General features: G+C 37.2%; 1 protein-coding gene across 13 annotated transcripts in view; it reads left to right on the top strand.

The window, feature by feature from the left end:
* ATP2B2 (ATPase plasma membrane Ca2+ transporting 2) overlaps window positions 1–23,597 on the top strand; it is a 409,447-nt gene that overhangs the window by 305,142 nt on the left and 80,708 nt on the right. For 6 of the 13 annotated variants that reach the window (XM_051627773.1, XM_051627771.1, XM_051627772.1 and 3 more), the window contains 4 exons: window positions 6,483–6,740; window positions 7,868–7,993; window positions 14,754–14,879; window positions 18,158–18,253. In XM_051627773.1, coding sequence (XP_051483733.1) covers window positions 6,483–6,740; window positions 7,868–7,993; window positions 14,754–14,879; window positions 18,158–18,253 — 606 coding nt within the window. The remainder of the gene's footprint in view (window positions 1–6,482; window positions 6,741–7,867; window positions 7,994–14,753; window positions 14,880–18,157; window positions 18,254–23,597) is intronic. The other 7 variants (XM_051627780.1, XM_051627777.1, XM_051627784.1 and 4 more) reach the window with 3 other exon arrangements.

The following is a 23,597-nucleotide window of genomic DNA, read 5'->3' as shown; positions in this document are numbered from 1 at the left end:
TACAGCTTAAAAATCTTGTTAAGGAGAGGAATTTGTGGTCTTTATGGCATCATTTTTGGTTATTTTTCTTTTTCCTGAATACGTTTGATAAAATAAGTAATGTCACTTAGGATGTTAGTAACAAGAGCCCAGCTCTACCAGTGCAAAAGCTGAAACTTAGAGCTGCTCAGTTTGCTTTAATAACATCAGGGCTGGAGTTGCAGCTGAGGAAAAATGTCTGTACAGAAGGCAATTAAATTAAAAGTTCTAATCATGGGAACTGTTGTCTTTCTGATGACAAAACCAGTTTGACTGACTAAAAAAATTACCTCTGGGGGTGTGATGAGATTTTCCTAGGGAATTTAAATGCCACAAGGTATTCTCAGCTTAAAAATAGAAATGTGTAGGTTGAAAATGAGTAGCTGAGAGGTGTGTGCTGTAGGTTGGGACTTCAAAATACAGATGTTCACAGATTTTTAAAAATACGGTTTTTCTGATTTCCATATGACCATGCTGCACCCTACAAACCCTGTATGGTTTGTAATTATAGTTGCTACCCTCTTCAAAGCAGCTTTAAGAATCTCCTCATAACTATGAGCTTACATACTTCACTTATTTATGTATTTATTTATTTGATTTTGCCCAGATTTGGTTGGTTTTATGAGAAAAGTCTATTGAAATGATGTCTATGACCTTAAAAGCATTTCTGTTTCCAACAGGACATGAGCCTGGTCATCTGTCAGATGATGCTGTCTGACAGTTTCTGGCCTTTTCTTCCTTTCCCCCTCTCTGGGTTTCACCAAAACAAAATTATTAACAACATCCTCCAAATTATTTTCTCCTGACAGATGAAGTGAAGTTCCTTGCTTACTGTCTTCCTGAAATGTTTGAACCTGCTCTTGTAGATCTTCCGCTCCTTTCTCACCTTCCCCTTCTGGCCCAAGTGTGTTCAAGCCTTTTCTATCACATATTTCTATTCCCTTTTAATGTCCTAGGCCTTCCTCTCTTATTTTTCCTTTCTAAAACCTTCTGTATAATTAAAATACTGCTAATGCAGAGTAGGCTTCCCTGGCTAATTTTGAAATTACTGCTAATTAATCAAGTGCATAAAAGAGTCTAGTGCAGGCTGAGTGCCTGGGTCTTTGCTCAGCTTTCCAGGTTCTTGGGCAAGTTTTGTAGCCCAGAGCTTTTGCACCCAAGTTGCTCACAGTCTCTGATGACATGGAAACCCAGGCTGTGTCTTTAGATGGACTGACTGTGTGTGCTGGTTTGAATTATTTTCCCACTCTTATTTTCCTGAATCCTCTTTACCTTTGGGTTCTATCTTCCTTTCATCTCCCTTCTACGGCAAACTTCTTCAGTAGTCTTTGCTGATCTATTTCTGGTCAAATTTTAAGTTTTTAAAATTCTGTTCTCCTTCTACAAGTTTTTGGCGATGTACTTTTGAGATGTTTTATGGAGGACACAATTCATATTAGCCTCTTTTAGTATTTTGGAATCTTCTTTGAGGCTGCACTATCAGGTCCTTCCACTGCTCTGGTGGGGGTTCAGCTCACCTGTATGTTCCTGCCCACTCTTCTTGAATGAGCTCCTCCATTTTATGTCTTCAACTGCTTTTTCTGTGCCAAAGGAGTTACAGCCCTTTACATTCTTGACTTGCAGTCAGTTGTTTATAATCTCACTTTCAAACTAAGTATGCATTTTCTGTCTCATGAGGATGAGACTTTGGGGAATGACACATGCCCAGCATATGTACATAGTTCTGGTAAGAAATAGCTTCATATTAAAGACTTGTTTATTTTTCCAAATTGAATTTTCTGACAGATAGGACCTATGTTGAATATAATTTTAAATGAGTACTTCAAAATTCACTGTCTTGGAATAAAATCCTACCACAAATCACACTCATTGCTTAGTGATGCTTTCAGTCTTGTGGCTTTCAATAAAATCTCAGGTGTATTTTGCAGTAACATTGGGAACCAAGTCTTACCTTGTGAAAACCTAATAGCGATCTTAGACCTAAACACAATTTTTTAAAGCTTATATGAGCATTCTTAATAAACATTAGATGCTTTAAACTATATTTTGCAACTTAGACATATTATGATTACATCTTTTGTGTGTCTTATTTATATTGCTTGTTGTCTCCTTAGCTGTCAAGTCAATGCTGTGTCACTCTGTACTGCAGTGAGGAGGACAGATACTACTAGTGTATAGTTAAGAAGTATGTGTGGGTTTCTCCTAGGAATAAGTGTAGGTTCTTCCTGTAAATTCATATAAGTCCTTCCAGAATTTCCATAAAATCCTGTGTGATATAATGGCAGAAGAAGAAGAAAAAAATGTTTTTCCTTAAGTATATAAGAGAATTCTACAAAATTATACCAATGGAGATGCAAGTTTCCATTTCCCCCACCCCCACCCCTAAAAATAGAATACTACTTTACTTTAGAATATTTGTAAAATAGCTTTGAAGCAAGAACACAGCATACTTCAAGAAAATGTTTCCTGACAGGTCATCTTCTCAGGGGCAGGTTGCATTTTTAAATCCTGCTTGTCTGTAAATCTCTGTTTTAAAAAATATGTTCTGAAATCTTGCTATTGTAAGAACCAGTTAGTTGTTTACTCCCTCAAAGTTGCTGGAGCTTATTTCTGTAATGAAAGTGATGTGCACCATTTGCATTAATTTATCTAGCACTTTTACCCCATTTAATTTCTGTGGGACTGTAAAAAACAAAGACAAAATCTGTGAAAGACTGATGATAAGCTTGGTTAATCATTTAAAGAGCCTGGCTTTAGCTGTCCCAGGCTAGATCCACAAAAAGGACAATTTAATTTCTGAACTGTTGTTACCTGCAAATCTTAGATATTCAGAAGCCTTCCTCAGCTGCTGCTTGATCTTGGAGATATCTAGTCCTTTCTTTTTAAACTCGTACAGCTGAAATTGTTTTTCCTCCTAAGCTGAAATGTACTGTAATGAAACACTGTTTTTTTCTGATAGCTTGGGAGCACCATTCATCTGACATGGGCTTAAATGAGGGAATTGGCTAGAGCAGATAGGAATCCATGGTGTTAGGAGAGGGCATGGTTGGCCAGCCTGCAGGCTGGGCACCTGCAGGGCAGTGAGAAAGGTTCCCATCTGTGTAATACCAGCCTTTTTGTGGTCTTTAAAATGGTGGTCCTGAGTTCTGATAACTGAGAGAGAGAGAGAGAGGGGAAAAATCCCAGTCTGTCTCCCCCATACCCTGGTTGCTGTTTCAGTTTTGAGTCATGTTGAACACAGAGGGAGCTGACTGCTTCATGATACCTGTCCGCCTCAGTGGGTGAAATTCCCTCCTGGTGTGTCAGATAACCTGCACCAATGGATCACTGGGAGAAGCAATACTTGTAGTTTTATAGAAGCCAGATGGAAGACTGACTGATAAGAATTGCAAAACCCATAAAGTCACTCCCCATTTCTCCATCCGTCTAAAAGACTTAACTCCTCTTTTTGACCACGTCTGGCAACCACAAGAATTCCTTCCTCACCTCCAGATATCTTTCCTCCATCTGAATTTAGCATTGACTAATTAAATGAAATGGATTTGAACTGTTTTTTGTTGTTTCCATTGGGTTATGGAGAATTTTCTCAGGATTTTAAAAATTAATTGTTGTTCAGGGTGCAAACTTGTAAAATTTAGGGACACTTTCCCAGAACTTGATCTAAATCGAGACTGTTTTATCCAGATTTGCTTTAATTCTAACATTTTTCCAGCTGTATCATGAAGAGGGAATTATGTTCTTTGCTTGTGCATAATCTATGAGACAGAAAAACACAATTCCTTTCATCTTAATGATGACATTTTGTGTTCTTTACATGCTATGATAGACTTTTTTCTGGTTGTATGAACATACCAGGAATGGTACTGTTTATATTAATGTGGGAATCAGTTCTGACAACACACAAACACAAAATTCATGTCATTACTCAAGTCAGGGAGTATTTTTTTTTTTTTACCTGTTTTTACTGAATCAAGAAATAATGTTTTTTCCTGAAAGGGCAGAGAAATATTTCTCTCCCAAGCCATTGAAGGTACAGTCTGTCAGTACTGGGTTCAAGTGCCCCGAGTAGCTGTTTTCTTTGACACATCTCAGAGGCAGTGAGCAAACCTACTGGTTCTTTGGAATATTAGCAGGGACCTTCTCAAACCTGGTGGTTTTCTGCTGTAGAGGGAGGATATTCTACTAATTTAACATTACTATAAAGTTTGTGAGTGTCCAGGGCCATAAGGGGATCCTTCTAATGAAGAGACAGCATAGCTTGTGTCTTTCAATGGGTGTGCTGTTACAGCTCAAATTAAAACCTTGTATTTAAGTATTACGCAATGTTAATTCCTGATTTTGCAGAAAGTGCCACAGTACACATTACCAGTAATCCCTATGCAGAAAGCAAAAGATTTTCAGTGAAAGCAAGAACAGGAACAAAGTGACTCAGCAGCCCAGTGGCAATGTCACCAGCCACCGAGTTGCCACCTCTGTGTGTCCCTGCTGCCAGGTCACCTGGACCAGGCATCACCCTGGCAAACATCACCTGGCTGTGCTTTTGTACAACCAAGGCTCAATTTCAACCAGTGAGGATTTTAAAATCTATAAAGGAAATAAAGTCAGTCTTTGCCTGTGGCTAGAGCAGACCATGTTTCTTCTGTGAGAAGCAGGAGAGGAAGAGGTACATGCTTGAGAATTACAGGGTATTAATTATACTTGATTCTAAATCCTATCTAATGAAAAATGTATAGTGAATTTTTACCTTATATTTGCCAAGACTTGTACTAGGAAATCAGTTATCAAAACAAGGCAATAGTGAATCTGCTGATTTAGAAAAGGAATCTAAAATCTAACATAGACCAATTAATGTGATTAAGGTCAAACAGAGGAAAGGTCATTAGTCCTTCCCACAAGTAATGTGCTAAAGGAAGAAATTAAACATGTGATTTGCAATTGTTTTTAAGTAACTTAAGGTGCTTGTTCCAAAAGGTTACTGAATTTCTTTCTTGGGTGCTACAAAAATGGTTTCTTTATCATAGTTCTTGTACTGCTGATAAAGGCTCACCTGGGCTGTCAGTCTAAGGGCATCCCTGTGGGAAAGCCCCTTCCCTTGGGAGTGTGATTTGGCTTTCCTTGAGGTTACATGTCATTCAAATTACAGAAACCTTGGTTAAAAACTTCATTTATTTTATTTTTCTTCCATTCACCTAGTGGGCGTTTGGTCTCATCTTCCTTCTGCACATTTTCTTACTGTTCATATGCAAGAGTAATTACTCAGCTGGTTAATTAATTATGATGCTTGTGTTACTTGGAAATCTTTGTAACTTAAAAATAGAAATTAAATTGCTTGTTAATTCCCTCTAGTGACAGGTAACGAATATAACAGTTAAACTTTAGTCATAGGTGGAAGCAACATGGTTGCTAAGTTGCTGAACTCCCTGGTACCTGGGTAAGATGGAAAAGTGATGTCAAACACCTCCCTAGTTCAGTGCTTCAAGGAAAATTAAACGATTTTGTTTCTCCCTTGGTCAGCCAGGAGGGGTGTTGTTCAGCCCAAGTTCTTTCCTGTCACATCTGTGATTATAGTGTGTGTCTTTTGCTGTCCACTAGTATAAACTGTCTTTTTTAGGCCTTATTTCATTAAGAACTACTTTAGTTTTATTTTGTGAATAGTGTCTAGGTTATTTATTTACATTTTAATTGCATATTACTTGAAAATAAGTCATTAGCAGATGTGTATAAAACAATTCAAAATTAATAGAAGTAATGTAATTTTTTAATACTGTTTTACCAGTGACAAAAATAATATACTTAGAGTTCTGTAAGCATGTCACTATATTTCCCTGTAAGGAAGAAGGATTAATATTAGGCAATTATTTTTTACTCAGTGTTCCCTAATCCATTTCATTATCACATTTAAATACTAACATACTTACTTCGTCTCAGTATTTTTTGAAGAAGTGTTCCTTATGCAGGTGTTCAGTTGAGAAAATTCAGAAACTATTGAAAATCAGTTCTGAAATCTGTTTTAATTTGATCTGTTTTCTTTGATCTTAATTTAATGTCCTTGCTTTGCATTGATTGATGTTACTAATTGTTTTAGTCCTTCTTGCCACTCTTAGTGAATCTTCCTTATTTCTGCAAGTGCTTGAAGGCTCAGGTGAAGCTGTCAACCCTTAGATAACAGAAATGTTGCCTTGTTTTTCCCTTTGTTTAGTTTGGGTTTGCCAGGGATAGCTTGTTCAGTTGGAAAATTAAAATATCTGAAATGTCTAGTGATTTGTTTTCTTTCTCTTTTTCCTCAGACATGTTTATTTCTATTTTTTGTCTCTTCTGCCACGTTTCATTTAGCAGACAGTATTCTGAAGAGCAGTTGTATTCCTTAGCCTTCTTGTCATTTCACAGCAAGTTTTTCTTCTTCTGGTAAACATGACCATCCCTGTCTTCACGGGACTGAATGAATGTTACTGTTGTCTTGGCAGGATGTGGTACTGCGACAGGAGGAGCTGAAGATGAAGGTGAGGCTGAAGCTGGCTGGATTGAAGGTGCTGCCATCCTACTCTCTGTTATCTGTGTTGTCCTTGTCACTGCCTTCAATGACTGGAGCAAGGAGAAGCAGTTTCGTGGGCTTCAAAGTCGTATTGAGCAGGAACAGAAATTTACTGTTGTCCGAGGTGGACAGGTTATCCAGATCCCAGTGGCAGAGATAGTAGTTGGTGACATTGCACAGGTGAAATATGGTAAGTTTTATCAAGCTAGATGACTGCTTTTCTAAAATGGTATTTATTCTTCTTTCCCTTTCTAGCAGGGATAGACTCACTTAACTGGAAGTGATTTAAAAGAGAGTTATGTGTTGTCATTGTTGCCCATGGTAAGATGGGGGAAAAAGGAAAACCTAAGGTACTTGCTATAAAATTGCACTAGGTAATTTTATTTTGTTAATTTTTAGTTCCTTTCATTGACAAAGACAACTGTTCATACAAGTAATTCTCTTTCATGGTTTACGCTGTTTGGAATTTTTGGGTTCTGTCCAGTTAGGAACAAGAGGAAGTGTCCTTAAATGCTGTGTGAAAGGGAGTTGTGCCTCTGTGCTTACCCCAGTTGGTAGGCAGCTCCTCTAGGTCCCCTCTGACCAGGTGCTTCCAGGAGGTGGATGCCTTAGAGTGACATGCTTCAGGGCACCTTCACAGGAGCTGTATGTGCTCTGAACTGGCAAATTCCAGCAAAACGCCCGTTCTACCAACCACCAGGTCTGCAGCTGGGGCTGCAGCCTCCGCTGAGGAGCCGGCCCGGAGGGCGGGAAGGGCTGCGGGGCTAAGGCCCCTCCTGACCTGGGGACAGATGGGTCTTCTCCACAGCACAGGGAAGACACCAGGGCCACAAACATCACCAGGGGGCTGGAGCATCTCTCCTGGGGAGTTAGGCTGAGAGAGTTGGGGGTGTTCAGCCTGGAGAAGAGAAGGCTCCATGGAGACCTCATAGCACCTTCCAGTGCCTGAAGGGGCTGCAGGAAAGCTGGGGAGGGGCTGCAGGAAAGCTGGGGAGGGGCTTTTCACAAGGGAATAGAATGACAGGAAAAGGGGGAATGCTTTTAAGCCAAAAGAGGAGAGATTTAGATGAGATATTACAAAGAAATTCTTTGCTGTGAGGGTGGTGAGACACCGGCCCAGGTTGCCCAGGGAAGCTGTGGCTGCCCCAGCCCTGGAAGGGTTCTGTGATTCTGTGGTGTGGGCTAATAATGGTAGTATTTATTTCACTTCAATGCAATTGTTGTTAATTATGATTTTGTAACAAAAATCATCATGTAGTTATAAAAACAATCCTCCTAAACCACTGTGGTTTTCCATTACCCTGTTCTTACTGAAAGGTGATCTTCTACCTGCCGATGGGATATTTATTCAAGGAAATGATCTTAAAATTGATGAAAGCTCTTTAACTGGAGAGTCTGACCAAGTCCGCAAATCTGTTGACAAGGACCCAATGCTACTGTCAGGTAAATCTGCTTCAATTCTTGCTGAGTTATCTTTTATGCACTGCTCTGTTCATGTTTTGTTTTGCTTTTCCACACCACCAGGTTTGGGTAACCGAGATACAACTGATCTTTAGAACACAGACACTGGCCTTGTGTTTGTCATACCAAAGACTTTTTTTGATTGTGTGCAATTATTTCTGATCATCATAAAGTGAGAATATAATGAAACATTTTCAGAGGAAAAGGAAAGTATCCCTTAGGGAAATAACAATTGTTTCAATTCATTGTATGCTAGTTTTAATTCAACCGTTAAATTTCAAAGCCTTTTAAAGTCTCTTCAAACACTTGGTGTGCTTACTAGATACAATAAGAAACAATGTGCTTAGAAGGAAATGCATATATTAAAATATTGTGGGCTTGAATTCTGTGGTAAATACAAGTTACTGGTAGTATTTGTATTTTGTAATATAATTCTATACAGTAAATCTGTTAAATTGTGTTTTTTAAAATCCTAATAAAGACAGTTTGTAAAGAGTTTGGTTGTCAATAGATTCCAGCTGAGGTAGGATTGCAAAATAACAGACTGCTGATCTCATAACCATCATCAATGTGTTATAACCTGAAACAGTCATTTTCAAATACATTTGAACTTCTTATGCGTGGAAAGGATTCTCTTTGCTGTCTGCTTGTACAGTCAGCCAAGGGTGATCCCAAATAGAATATTCATGTGGCAGTACAGCAGGTAAGTGCCCATTCCTGCAGAAATCCTGCCTCACTGGTGTTTCCCAAGTAGCACCTGTTGGGAGATGCTTTTTGTTCACAAGAGTCAAGTAGCGACAAGTAAGGATACGACAATTTTTATTGAATTAACAGTGCAAATTCATTCAAAATTTTAAATCACATCATTAATTCACTGACTGTGAGATAATAAGTGTTTGTTATGTAAATTATGGGATTGCGGTCTGGTAAAAAAAAAGCCACAACATCACATTTCAGTCAGAAGGTGGCTGCATTAACTTAAGATGAAGAAATTGCTATTGCTGGTTTTGGACTTGTCATTGCCACAGACTTCATGTTACAAAAGCCCATGTTGATTTTAACTTCAGCAAGCTTCTAGCATCTTTCTGCCTAAACTGGGTATTAAAAACTTTTTTTTGTAATGACACAAAACATTTCTATTTCTTCTGAGCATAAAGCAGCAAAACAAGTTCATTTTGCTCTTTCAGTGAAGGAAATAAATCTTCTCATTTCTTAAAATAATACTCTATATTTTATTTGTTAAATGGTTTTGCTGCAGTGTCCCCTGCCAAATATATACGTTTTGCTATTCATGTTGTAAGCCCTTAAGTTTTTCCTTGTTACAAATATCTGAAAAATAGGTTTGCAGGTGTTCAAAAAGTGAAGGTGTTGCCCTGAAAGGGATGATGGGAAGAGAAGGGAAAAGCAGTCAGGTTAGGAGTAAAGACATTTTTGTCTTGCTTCCCAAAACTCAAATTTCTTTGCTATAAGGAGATAAAATTGTATTTATGGTTTTATTGCACAGTGAAGTAAAGTTTATACCCTAGTTTCTTCCACAGATACAGTGCAAGGGTTAATCCCAATGATGTGGGAGCTGATGTGCCCACTGGAAATTGTTAGCAGTCCAAAAACCAGAAGCTTGGAAAGCACTGTGTCTTTCAGGGCAGGTTTGGCCTGGTTTAAAAACTGAGTTCCTCTTAGAACATAGCCTAGGCATGTGTTTTATAAAACTTGTTTAAAGAAAAAAAACCACCCAAATAACTCCCCTCAAAACCAGTGAATAGACCTTAGTTTTTCCCCTTTTCTTTGTACCTGAAGACAACAGTAAATGATCTTCAGGTAGGCTTTTGGAATTTAGACAGATATTGTCAGGATGTTGCTTGCTGCTGTTCTCCCTTAAATCATCTCTTGGAAATGAAGACAGTCCAGGTTTGACAAAGGAACAGCTGAAAAAAAGTATCGTTTGTATTGCAGCCACAGTTTGTATTGTGAGTCTAAATTTGGTGAAAAATAAACACCCTGAATCAGGAAGTATTATTTTCACCATTGGCACCTGAAACAACACTTTTAATATTCCATCAGTTTCAATGACATAATTAAACGAAATGAGTTTCTCTGCTAAATGTCCTGTTTAATCATCCAGATAGTAATTTACTGTACTTGAGAAGCAATTCTAAGAGTACAAGTGCTGACTAAACCAGATGGTTCATTTCCATCTGTGTGTAGCACATTTGGTACCACCTAGGAAGGCAGAAATGGAAGTACAGACTCTGGTATACCTGAAACCAAAAGAAGCAATTTCTTCCCTATAGTTACACTTTACTTCTGTCTAAAACAATTTCTTTATTTTAGTTTATTAACAGGGATTTGCACATATAGTGTAGGATAAGCCATTACATCAAAAGTCATCAGCTTAAAATAGACTGTGGTGAGCTTAAATTTCCTTGCAATGCCCATGCGTGTGTATCAACCAGCAGATGAAGACAGCCTGGGGATCCACACTGCCAGCTTTTCAGCTGTTGTGGCTGAAGCTGATGTGTCCTTTAAGGTTTCTTAATTCAAAGTTTGGAGAAATCCCTGATTCCTAAATTCAGAAGTTTCAAATATGAGTCTGGTCTCAGTTTTGCCCACAGAGAAGTATTTTGGAGTACTATGTGAGCATTGTGAAAAATACCTTATGATGCTTACTGTTTAAAACTTCTTTTCTAGGTATTTGGTTTAAATTATTTAAGGTCTGAAAGGCTTAGGTAGAGGAGCTTGCCTAGTGTCATTCTCACTGAACTGAGACTGACAGAACTTTGATTTTGTCCTAACCTAACTTTCATAAATGTGTAGTTCTGTCAATGTGCAACAGGGATTTGAAACAAACAAAAAAAACAAAACAGAATTCATTTAAGAACAAATAAAATAAGTCTCTTGGTCATGGTGCTTTGTTAGGTTTTGAAAATAAAAAGGGAGCTTGATTAAGGAATCGGGTCAGTTACTGCCTGGAGAAAAATAGTTCTGTCTTAATTCCCTGCCAGAAAATATTCCAAGCTGGGCCTCTAGCACAGCAGACGTTTTCAGAGCAGCTAACTTCAGATGTTCCAAATTACTGAGATATGTTGAAATTACTTGTAGATGAGTTCTTTTCTGGAAAACTTTGTTCATAGAGGATATTCTGATGGTCGGTTCACTTTATTACTAACCTCAGTTACCTCTTACTATTTGCAGTGACTAAAGCAGTTGGTTAGATACACAGAGAATTTTTGTTCTCTGCAAGTTTGCTGGAAGTAGCAAAACAGTATAAAACCCCCAAACTGGCATGCTCTGGTTTCTTTTCTTGTTTCCAGCCCTATTTTCAATCTATTTCCTATCTGCTTCCCCAGTACTAGGATTAGATTTGGAGGTTCCTGAGCAATATCATGTTTAGTTGCATTTTTGTCTGAAAAAGTATGTGATGTTATAGATCTGTCTAATCCATTTCTTTCCTCACTAAACCACACTTCTTCCTTTTCTATCTTGGAACATTCACCATTTATCAACTTCAAATTAAATACTCAGTGTGTGAAAAAAATGTGCTTTACTAATACTGAAAAATTAGTCTTGAGAGGGAAAGAAGTCTGTTGAATTGTTGAAATACATGCTTAGTGTACCAGATTAAGTGAAAAATGTGCCTTTACTCCAGAATTCCAGCTGAAGTCACAGAGCTAATAGGATTATAATGCCATTTAAACTGCCAGAATCAGGTGGAAGGAGGTTCAGCTTTTTGCTTTAGCTTAGATGCTGAAGAATTTTGCCAATGCACTAGTGGAACACAATCTGAAGATAAATTGGTACCTGCTCCAAAACATGCCTGTATATGCACCTTAGCAATATTGAATTGTGTTTTGCAAGACTAATGTTAAGAAAAGGCTCAAAAAGGCATCTCAAGTTCAGACCTTTTTTGCCCTTTCCAGGTGTGCAGTGCTCAGCTAGGAATCTGGTGGGTACATGTTTGCTTAATGAAGCTGGCTTTGAAACATGGGTGTACGTGCCATTTTGGGGAGGATATTTCTACCCAACTTTGTAGTCAAAGTCCAAACGGTTCCTGCAAAACGAACCATGGGATTACTAAAAAAAGAATTTGTAATTAAAATATAATTGGAAGGGTGTTGCATCTTAAAGGAGGTTTCTCTAAATTTCTGAGTTGTTTCAGACATTTTCTCTTTTGTCTGAGCCAGTACAGCTGAGGCTGCTCTGTTTTTTAAATATATTTGCTGTTCCTTTAGGCTTTAATGTAGCTTGCTTTTTATTTGGGTGGCATTCCAGATTTGTATATTTGTGGTGTTTTGCTCTGTCATATGAAAGAAAGCAAATGACTTTTTAAGGAACCAAATTTTATCTCAGAAAGCCATAGGAGCAGTTCTCAATGCACTTTTTAAAAATACATCGGACCATTACTGCATTTTTGTTTTTATTTGACTTATTTCTGCTGAAAATTTCTTAGTATTCTGATGAGATATTTATGCTCTCAAATTAGGCTTAGTGTTGACAGATGTTCTCTGTGTTCTGTGTTTCTATTTTCCTTTTAATAACATGAGAGATTTTGATTATAAATAGATAGTTGCATTGCCTTGTGTGTTCTAGGACAGCAACTGGGTGAGCAGTAATAAGAAAATGGAACTTGTAAAAAAATGGGTTGCAACTGTGTGTGTGTGTATATATAATATTAATCTCTATAAGGACAGGTCCATAAATCTTTCCTTTTTTCAGCTTTTGAGAAACTCAATGAAATTAATATATGTAGATGAGGATGAACCCAATAAAATTATTTTTAAAAAGGGAGGGTAAAACTAATCTTTCCATGGCCACTCAAGTTTAGTAGATTTGAATGCCCAGTAAGTTTCTCCATGAGATACTATGTTCTCCATTTGCTCAGTGCAACAGGCTCAGAATTCAGTTGGTGAAAATCCATTTTGCAGTTTGCAGAAAGCTTGTTTGAAGATTTACTTTCTTTTTTACTGTGGCTGCTGGTGTACCATGCTGTGGTGCATTTCAGAGCTATGGGCATCAGGGAATGACTTCACTTGAGTTAAAAAATATCAAAAAGTGGTAGTTAATGATGGTAGTGGGTAAGTGACAGGGGAAAGATAGTTGAGAATAAGCATGCCAGAATTTTTACCTCGTTTGCCACAGGATTGTTTAAGACAACTCAATGACTCTTCATTCATTTTGCAACAGCATCAATTGGGCAAGGGTGGTGTTGTCTCAAGGAAGGATGTCACAAGCCAGTGCTGAGGGGCTACCCCCAGTTTAGACTTATGTGGGGAAATAAAAACAGTTTCCCACATTGGTAAATGGAGAATGTTACATTTATGTAAAGCAGTACAACATAACTTCTGAATTGAAGTGAGGATCTAAGCAAGAGCAGGGTAAAACCCAGCAAAGAGTAGTAGTTTGTCGCAAATATGGCAGTGAGAAGGCAAAGAGTAAAGTGGGTATTACAAGCAGTATGGTTGGTTTATTATCACAATCTTCAAACTGTTTAGTTAACTTGAAGATGCTTAAACTGACAAATAGCTGCTTCCTGTCTTCATGCTCCCCCCCGAACAGAAAATATAATGACTGTGCTGTGTTCTGTTTCCATCTGGTCTCATTCTTCTGATGTCCCGCAGCTGCAAGTCTAGAGCAATGACTGGTCTTAGAAATATAGCAACTAGGATTAGAAGGAATTGTTAAATAATGGAATACTTCTGGAGCAGGTTCTAGTTAACCGCGTGTCCATCCATAGTTCACTTAGATGTATAAATACATGTTTATCTTTTTGTATGCAATGATTTTTTTCCTCAAGGCTAACAGTGTGTGTGTTACAGTCTGTCTTCACGGTTTCCAAGCTACTTCCTCCTTCAAATACAGGGAAGAGTGTTTAAAAAAGCCCAAGCCCAGTAAACTTTCAATCCTAGTTTGCTCTGTCAGCTTTACGTTCAGAGGATACAACTTTTCCCCTGTATTCACACAGGGACTTATATTTAATGAAGCAATTTATATTCAATAAAACATGAAATATTTCTCAAAAGGAATTTATTTACTAGGATACAATTACCTTGTTAGATAAATTATCTTTTTCAGAACTTAATGTGCATTTGTATTTGTTTTAGAGTAATAGAAATCTTTCATATTGAACTTGTTTTAAGTGTATATCTTTAAGTGTACGAAGAGCAAGACTCCTTGCTGCAGGGAATCTCTGATTTAATTAAACATCTTTTTTCTCTGTATTGATTTCTCAATTTTGGAGATGTGAAATTATCTTTAAAAGTACTTTTTTCTGTGCCTGTAAATCAACTGTAACTGAGAAAGATGAGAGAAATTGCACACCTTTTCACTTGGTCTATGTAATAATATTCTGTTTACTGTCAGTGTCATCTTGACCGGAGTCACAGAGGAATGTTTGCAGAACTCTGAAAACATGTTTTCAGTTACAAGAATTAACTGTATGATGATAAACTTAATCCCTTAAGATTCTTTAAACTTGGCTAGTGACAACATTGCCAGTAAAAATGGAATCTGATTTGTGTGGCTGCTGATGGTGCAGCCTCAGATTTGCAGGTATGCATCCATTCCTGGTTGAGGGTAATATACAACAATAGGGAATTTTTTGGCATGTCATTACATTGGCCTCTATAAATTTTTAAAGTGTAAGAAATCTCTCTCAGTACTATAGTAAAAGTCTTGCATAAAATATTTGATGGTTGTTCTTTTCATTTTTTTTAAACTGTATGTGACCTATATGGCATATTTTCAGGTACTCATGTTATGGAAGGCTCTGGACGGATGCTTGTAACTGCTGTGGGAGTGAATTCTCAGACAGGCATCATCTTTACTCTGCTAGGAGCTGGAGGAGAAGAAGAAGAAAAGAAAGATAAGAAAGGTAAATTTCACAGTACATAAAGATGCTCTGAAGAAACCTCTTGGGCTTTCTGTAGCCAGAGCTCTCCTCAATTCTTGAGAAATAAATTGAAAAGTTTTCTTTTTCTTTTGCATTTTTGTCATCATGTCACACAGAAAAACAGCAAAAGCTGTTAGCCAATAAATGCATTGGATAACAAGATGTTTTTCCAGTGTGAAATTGCAGGTTCTCAGTACATAATTAGAAGGAAGAGAATACATGGGCACAATCCCATTGCTATGTCTTCTTTACATAAATCCATAATCACCTAAAATTTGCTAAGGTTTTGCTCTTGTGCATTTTCATGCATTTAATTTTATTTTTTTCTTTCAGAAAAAAAAAAAGAACTTGACCATGGAAATAGCATCTGTCTTTGGGCTTCAGAAATAAAATGAAGTTAAAACGTGGCTTTTTGCTAGCCTAGTTTAATGTCAGTTATTGACCATAGAGCCATTTTAATTTCTTAAGGAGTAAAGGTCAAACTAAGAATAGTAAAAGTGAAGGAAGCAGCAGTAAATATTAATAGAGAGTTTAACTTTGATGTCCTGTATCAGTTAATGAAATCAAGAAATATCCTTAGACTTTTCACCTTATTATAGTGTGATGTCATAGGCAATTGCTAATTCATGGGTTGCAGACTAAGCAGAAACGTGATTAAATGTGTGTCCTTTCCAGTTTTTGTTCATACAGTCTTGTAAATTGTTCAAACCTACTTTCACAATTTCATTCCAAGGTTGTTCTAGAATATTTGGCTTTCAGACATAATTAGGGGGCAGTTAATACACAGTATTTTAGAAATTTCCACTCTTTTTAGTTTGTTTGGTTTGGTTTTTTACTATTATAAAAACAGGTTTGTTAAAGCTTTAATGAACATTTTGCTCCCAGGCAGTGTTATTCCAACTTTTTTAATTTCCATCCTTTTAATTTGAAGCTGCAGATAGGAAGGCCAAATTAAAATGGTTTTCATGACCTAGAATTTCCATTTCTGAACATGCCCAAGTGCTTGCACACATCTCCATGTGTCTCTGAGGAAGTCCCTTTTTGCTTGATGAAAGACTTTATGAAATGTTTGCCATTGCATTTCTACACACAAATACTTGCTAGGCCTGGTAAGTTCTGGGAGAAATGCCAAAACTTCTCCAAGTTAAACTCTTTCATGTCAGACTAGTTTTGAGCTAGCTTAGAGTCTAATCTTGCTGCCATTAAGGGAGAGACTTCTAGACACAGGCCTTTTGACAGCTGGCAGCATATGTTTTGGCAGTGTCTAAGGGTATTGTAGGTGAGAAGGAGCAAATTCAGTACCAGTTTGAAGATGAGAGCTTGTCTTCCTGGGGGGCCTTGGTTTAACTGGGTTGGCTTCTCCATGTGTTATTTTGCTTGGGACGCTGGTGGTTCTCTCATGTCTCACTGTGGAACTGAAAGACAGGGAAAGAGAAACCTGAGACACTGCACTGTGGTCCTAACTCACTACTCAGACACAGAGATAATGACAGAGGTGTGTAAGAGCTTTTTCTGCAGTCACTGGATCTAATTGGATAGCAAGAACATTCCTTACTATTTTCTAAAGCTGCTGGCAGCTTTGTGCTAGAGTAGAGGAGTGTCTGGGCAGAGCTGGTGGCAGATTGAGGCCTGAACTCAAAGAATATACTCTCAGCAATAAGCCTGCAATTCTCTGGAATCCTACCAGTCATAAATGTTTGTTTCAGTCTTATGTGGGTGTATGCTTTTATCATTCATTAACATTTTGTAACAATCATCATACAGGTGTGAAACAGGAGGATGGACATCAGCTTCCAGGTAGAGTAAGAATTGTACCACAGCAAATGAAAGGATGAGGCTTTTAGCCAGCAAGCTTGGGTGCAAATCAGGGTTGAACTAATGATTAAAATAATTGTCTTTGAATCAGTCCAGTTAAATTAAAGAATGATTTCCAATCAACAGGATTATTTGTGGCAGACATTTAAGTGTGCACGCATTGTTGGTGTTGCAAATCTTAATGTTAAGCTTGACTAATCAGTTATTCTCCAGAAGTAAATTACAGGATATTAAATGTTGACATGCATGATTTGCTGTTAGCAGTTCATGTTGTGCTGGTTAGTGTGAGTATCCAAACGGAATAAAAAATAAGCATGAGTAACCAAAACAGTTTAAGTTATTACCATCACAGTTATCAAATTTGCAATTGAAATTTTTGTGAATGTAGTCACTCAGGGTGGTTTTATATCCTGTATGCTGTTTATTTTCTTCTCTCAATTTACCATTTGTAAATAAAACCTGACAGTTTTTATTGAATAACAAACCAGTACAGTGTGAAACTGTCACTGTGGGTCAAGTACTGAGGAGGTTTGCGAGTCTTGATCAGGATTCATTGTAGGATTTCTGTGTTCTGTTGTGAACAATTAACCAACAGAAACAAAACAAAACTTATTTTATCTAAATGCTAGTTTAAAAAAAAACATAATAAAGCAAACCTTCTAAGAGATGTTCATCTCTTGTCAGGAAAGTTGGCTTGACCACTTTCTCTAACATGCTGACAATTGCTGAAAACAAAAAGAGGAATTGTGGTTTTTTTTTCCCCCTGATACTTTCATTTTTCCACAAAACAGGCGGTTACATTATATCCATGATTTGGATTTAAAATAACCCATCACTCTCCTCAAGACTGTATTTGCCATTTCCACATAGAATGCTGAAAAGTTCCTGTTGCTGTACTGTAGCTTCAGATCAGTGTGCCCGTTAGCCAGGTTATAGATCCAGCCCCTGCCAGACAGGGGGGTGTCAGCAGCAACACCTCATCATATGCAACGTTACATAAAATGTTGTCTGCACTATATATGAGGCTGCATATTCTAAAGTTAGCCATGCGTTGTGTACATTAATTAAATCAAGGGAAATATTTCAACCATTTTAATATGTGCATACATTAAAGTGAAAAAACCTTCATAAAAGGACCAAGCAATGTACATATTGAAGTGTACAGTCAGTTCTCACCAATTGTGTTAACTTTGCTAAATGTTTTCATATTATTATTGTTTATTTTCATTATTTTTTTATTATTACATGTATGAGTTTTTGCCTTATTTTGTAACACCTTTGTAATGACATTTTTCTTTTGAATGTTACGTTGATTAATTTAAAACAGGTTGATTTGGGAGAAATCAAAGCCATAGTATTCCATAAATGATTTTAGTTTTGTCATGTGCATTTGTTTGTTGTTGTTATTATTATTTATTGGGGTTTTTTTATCCATTATTACTCAGTAGATTCTTCCCATCCCTCCTCCCACCCTCCTTCAGCTACAGATGGTGCAGCAGGTGCAAATGCCACAGATAATGCAAATGCCAGCTTAGTCAATGGTACGTCAAGAACCCCTAGCTTGTTTTGTTTGATGGAATTCTCTCCTGACTATGTAAGATTCCTTCTTCCTTTTATGAACTGCACAGGTGTTGTATGTGCATGTGTTTACCCTCTGAGAGATCCTATCCTATAAACTCTGTAGTAACTTATAAGAGATGCCACAAAGATGCTGCAGCTTCTTTATTCACATGGAATTAATCATGGAAGAGGAAGAAGCAGGGATTATGATGTATTTGCCATTAATTGAAACTGCAATTGAAAGGAGCAGTTAAGCGAGGCTAGCTTCAAAACTTTTGATGTGACGTTTCATTGTAAATCTCTTCTTTACACATTTTTCAGCATAGATCTGAAGCACACCCTGATAAACAGATTCTTTTCTTCCCCTGTGGCACTCTCATAAGTATCCATGTAGTCCTTGTGTAGTTGGGAGATGTAGTGCTGGGGTCAGGAATCTGACTCAATTTCAACTGCTAATGCTTTAGGAATAACTCTTGCTGCTTAGAGCATATTTTTTGGAATGGATTGACTGAAAAGTTATGTTTGTGGGTATTTGTGTATGCCCTTAGCACAGTGATCATCTAATGAGCCTGCCTGGATTTATTAAAAAGAAAAAAATATAAAAACAGTATAGCAGTTTTGACTGTCTCTACAGATTCTTGACCCCATGTCTTAGCATGCAGATGTTTCAGTATCTCTTCTAATAGTCTAATTCCAGTATTAAATAGAATGGGTCAGTATGAGTCTAGGCAGCAGCTGTGTTTTTCTGATAATCAGATCCGTTAGTCTTTATTTGCCATAGAAACCTTTCCCCCTTGTACAGCACCAATAATACTGACAAAAGTAATTCTGCTTTTCATCGAGTTGGTGATAGAAATATTTTTCCATGTGGGTGAGTAGTTGTTGCATTATGCATGTGAAACTAGACTTTCTGACATTGCAATACCAAGTACTAAAGAACTACTAAGATTTACTAGTGTAATATCTTATTTAAAGAAATGACAGAGGAGATCTTTGAGCCTATTTCACAATAATTTTATTACAATTTAAAGAAACATAACCAGGTATAAAATTTTACTCCTGCACATTCTAAGTTTGCTGGAAAGCTAGGATTGATGAGCTCTGCATCTCCCTGCATGACAGGAACCTCTCCTATCCTGGTTCCAACACCCTAATTTCAGATTCCTTAGAGACCAAGAACAAGGAAGTTAATGGTGAATATTTAATTCTCCATTCCTTGTGCTCTGTCGTCCTACTCTCTTGTGTGCAAAACGTGTGTACAACAGAGTCCTACCAGGCATCCTCCTCCAGGGCTTTGCTGGCTGAGAACTATTGCAAGATGCAGAAGGGAGTCCTAAATTTTTCCAGTTTGGTCTTTCTGCTAGCAAGTTTGAGAGGCTAGTAAATACCTGTTGTGTTTAGTCTTAATGCCTGAACTTCCTACAGAAATTGAGTTCCAAGGGATATTAAATCAGTGACTTAAGTATGTGATTGTCCATCGCCTCCTCTGCCAACAGAAGCAATAGTGGCTGTCCCTGTTTGTCTCGGATTTGAGATGCGCACTCAGTTGGTTTCAGTGCACAAAGTACAGGAGTCAGGTTTTTGTGCAGCTGAATAAATTTCTGCTTTAAACTCCCCTGAGGTGAGGCGGTTTAATTCTGCAGACCTTTGCTGAACATGGAAAGGAGGTGCTTTCCACAATGGAGCTTATCTGACACTATGTTCAGAGGAGAACCAGGACTTGGCACGTAGCATTAGATCTGAGTGCTTTGAAATGCTCTGGGAAATCGCCCAGGTCCAGCTGCTGTTTATATTATGCATTTTTCTAGTCAGCAGTGAGTTAGGGAATACTTAAAATGTAGGTATGGTTTGGAGAGGAGAAAGGAAGGGAAAACATAAGTATTAAAGCAGGGAGACCAAGTTCATGTAGATATTTTTTTGGTCTGGATGAAATAATTTGTTTCAATAATGTCTGAGAATCCTCCCTGAGATGTGACTGGAAGCAGGCAATTTATCTAAAGTCTAATACCTCTGTGTGGACAAGAGCTTCAAATAAGAAAAAAAAATATTTGATACTTGTATAAGGACTTCACTCAGGAAATGCTATTGCTTGTTACTTGAAAATCAGCTCATTACCATTTCAACTAAAATGTTGCTATTGTCTAAGTTGTCAATACACATTTGACACAAAGTAAGTCTTTTCAGTCACTGAGCTTGTAGTAATAAATGCATTCAGGTTTGAGACACAGCCTGTTATCTGCTGCAGTGGAGGAACTGTGATAAATTCTGTTGGGTTCTAGTAGTTAAGATTAAAATATATAATAGTTTGATGGTCTCTTTGTCAAAACTATGGACAATCTATTCAGTTTTCAAAAGGTTATCAGTTCAGCTTATAAGCAGATCAGAAGATTTTACAGGAAGGTAGGAATTCCTGAAAAGTCACTGAATGTTTGACTGTTGAATTTAGAAAAGGTAAATTTTTTAAGAGAAAATACAGGAAGCAGCAATCAGTGTTTAGAGGTTTTGTTACCCAAATTTTATTGCCTTAGAGAAGGGAGTGCTTATCAATACTTTACTTCTGCTATGAATTCTGTCAGCTCTGGTGTATGTCCAATACTCTTCAATTCCTGCAAAGCCATTTGCAAATTCAATACATTTTAAAGTGTTTTCTCAATTGTAAGGGAAGTTATTTAGGGAGCGCATCGAAGAATTGTCTAAAACTTCCTATTTGATACAGTGGAATCAGATTTTATTCTTTTGTAGTTAACCTGTTTTTACTAATGTTTTGGCTGTGATCTCACACTGCATGAAAGAACTCCTAGTGATTCACTTCAGATATGTTTGACATCACCTTTCCCCCTGTGCATAGATTTCCAGTGTGTGTCTGTTCTTACTAGCTGCAGAGTATAACTGACTTGGCATGGAGAGGACTAGAACTCATTTCTGTTGCACGATGAGACATTTTTGGAAAATCAGGAGGGTATTTAATACATTGTTCCATCATAGAACAAGAGAATGGAACTCCATTAGCTTCTTTGATTGATTCCAATGAACAAATAATTTCTACCATCAATAGGTCTTTGTTATTCTGTCCTTCATAAAGGGTTAGGAGAGAGAAAGGGGGGAGGGTCTTGGGAAGTTTATTTGAAGAAGTAACTGAATTTTGGGGTAAGAACTTTGGCAGTAATGGTGCCATGGGTATGTTCCAAAAGCAGAAATTTTAATAAGGCAGAGACAATGTGCAAAACATATATTTAAATTCAAAACTTTCAAAACAACTGCAGAATACAGCTCATATCAGGTGGCTCTATGTTCTTTTCTGTACCTGCTGATTTTCATCCTTGGTTAGAACAGTGGTAAAAATAATTCCTCCAGATTTCAGGGGCCAAACTCTGCTCCTTTTACTTCTTTACAAAAGGAAAAAAAAAAAGAAAAAACCCACAAAATTATGTTAAAAACCCCACCCATATTTTCAAATACATTTGTAAAAATGTTGTCAAAATACTAATATGTACTCATCCTTTTAATGTATCTGAACAATTCACAAGGGTCAGAAAGATGGGATGGTGTTTCTGCTCCTAGCAGTAGCTGAAAGGAGAAAGGATTTCTCAGCAGTAGTAGTTCTATCATCTTATTTATTTCCTAATTTCTTTATTCATTCATTATTTATAGCGATGTGCAGGCTTAAAATTGTTAAACAAGAGGAGATAAATCCTTTACAGCATTCTTTTCTTTATCATAGTTACCTAAATTGTCTATGCTTTGTTATTCCAAGTAAATAATTGGAATATAGCTGTGGTGACTACCCCCCACCCACCCCTCAATAATCTGGGTCCAGTAACTGCTGAGGTTATTAATAAATTTCTTAAATATTTATGTTTACATTGTTGTTAATAATGGTACATTCTATGTACTGATATTTTTAGGTAGCCAGGGTAGATGAATTGTTGGTGTAACTCATTGTGACAACGATGGCACTCCTTTTAAATAGCAAATATATATAATGAAGTGAAATACTTGGGTGTGCATAGAAAACCAGTGTATGTGATGCTTGCCAGTTAGGTATGGCATAGGTTTGGGTTTGTTTAGTTTTGGGGTGGTTTTTTGTTGTGTTTTTTTTTTTTTTAAGTTGAAGAGTTTTCAATTATACTGCTTTAAGGTTTTGAATTGCATTCTGGAAAAGGATCCATAGAGCATGACACAGAGCAGACTGTCTGCCCTAAATTAATATTTTCCAGTTCTTAAGGAAGGCTTTATCCTCTATCCAGAAATCAGAATCTCTAGAGATGGTTTATGTCTTCCACTAGCTTTATTAAAAACTATTGTAAGAAAAATAGCCATTAGGCAGGTAGCAAGGTCAACTGTGCACTGTATGCAGAAATTTTTAAGCAGGTTTCACAGTGAAAATGAACTTGGCTCTTTTCAGGTTGACAGGTTCAAGTCTGATAGCAAAATGTCTTTGGAAGAGAATGTCTTTTTATGAATGTCAGGTTATAGCCAAGGTGGGAATAGAGTTAGAAACACAGACAAGTGGCTGATGGTAGGTGGTTTCTTTCAGCATACTTGAGTAATCCATCTGAAGCTGAGATGATTATATGGAGCAGAACAGCCTGTCCTGGGCTCTAGTTCTCTGCCTCTGAAGCTCTCCCTGCCTGTAGCCTGGCAGCATGGGGTGGAAGGTTCTAGTGATACAGTCATGACTGATTTGGCCATTTTTGTTCTTTTTGAGAGGGAAGTTTTTAGTGATCTCCTAATTACTCAAAATACCAACATGCAAGGAATGCCTCTTGGCCCTTGAATTTTGCTACTATTATTCACAGCATAGAGTGAAAAAATGAATACATATATTGAAGCATAATCTCTGCTGCTTTTTTGTGCATGTCAGTACCAGCTGTATTGTTGCAGGAAGTCAGACTTAAATGCTGTCCTATCTTTTATAAACTCTAATGATACATCCCTCTTTGGAATGTGTCAAAAAACCTGTAAAGGTGTTTTAATTATCAGTTTTCCTTAACATTGTTTTTTTTTTATTGTGCATTATGCATAACAACAAAAAGAGGGTATCATCCATTCTGAATGTACTATTTTTAAAACTCAAGGAGTCTTTTACAACAGCTGAAGTCATATCTCACTGTGAAAGCTTCATAAAGGATCCTGCCAAGACATTTTTGATACATTTGAAATTGTTTACTGGCTATTCTGAGACCAAAGTTTTGTACACTGTAGCTTGTGTTTTGCCATTTTTATTTCATACACACCTTTAAATAGTGTATTTTCAGGGTTTTGTTTTTTTTTTTTTTAAAAAAAGGACTTTTTTAAGACTGTGTGTAGCTAAAATACTAAACT

Source organism: Apus apus, chromosome 9 (genome assembly GCF_020740795.1).
Source record: "Apus apus isolate bApuApu2 chromosome 9, bApuApu2.pri.cur, whole genome shotgun sequence".
Taxonomy (NCBI): domain Eukaryota; kingdom Metazoa; phylum Chordata; class Aves; order Apodiformes; family Apodidae; genus Apus; species Apus apus.
This window is presented reverse-complemented; position numbering and strand designations above follow the sequence as displayed.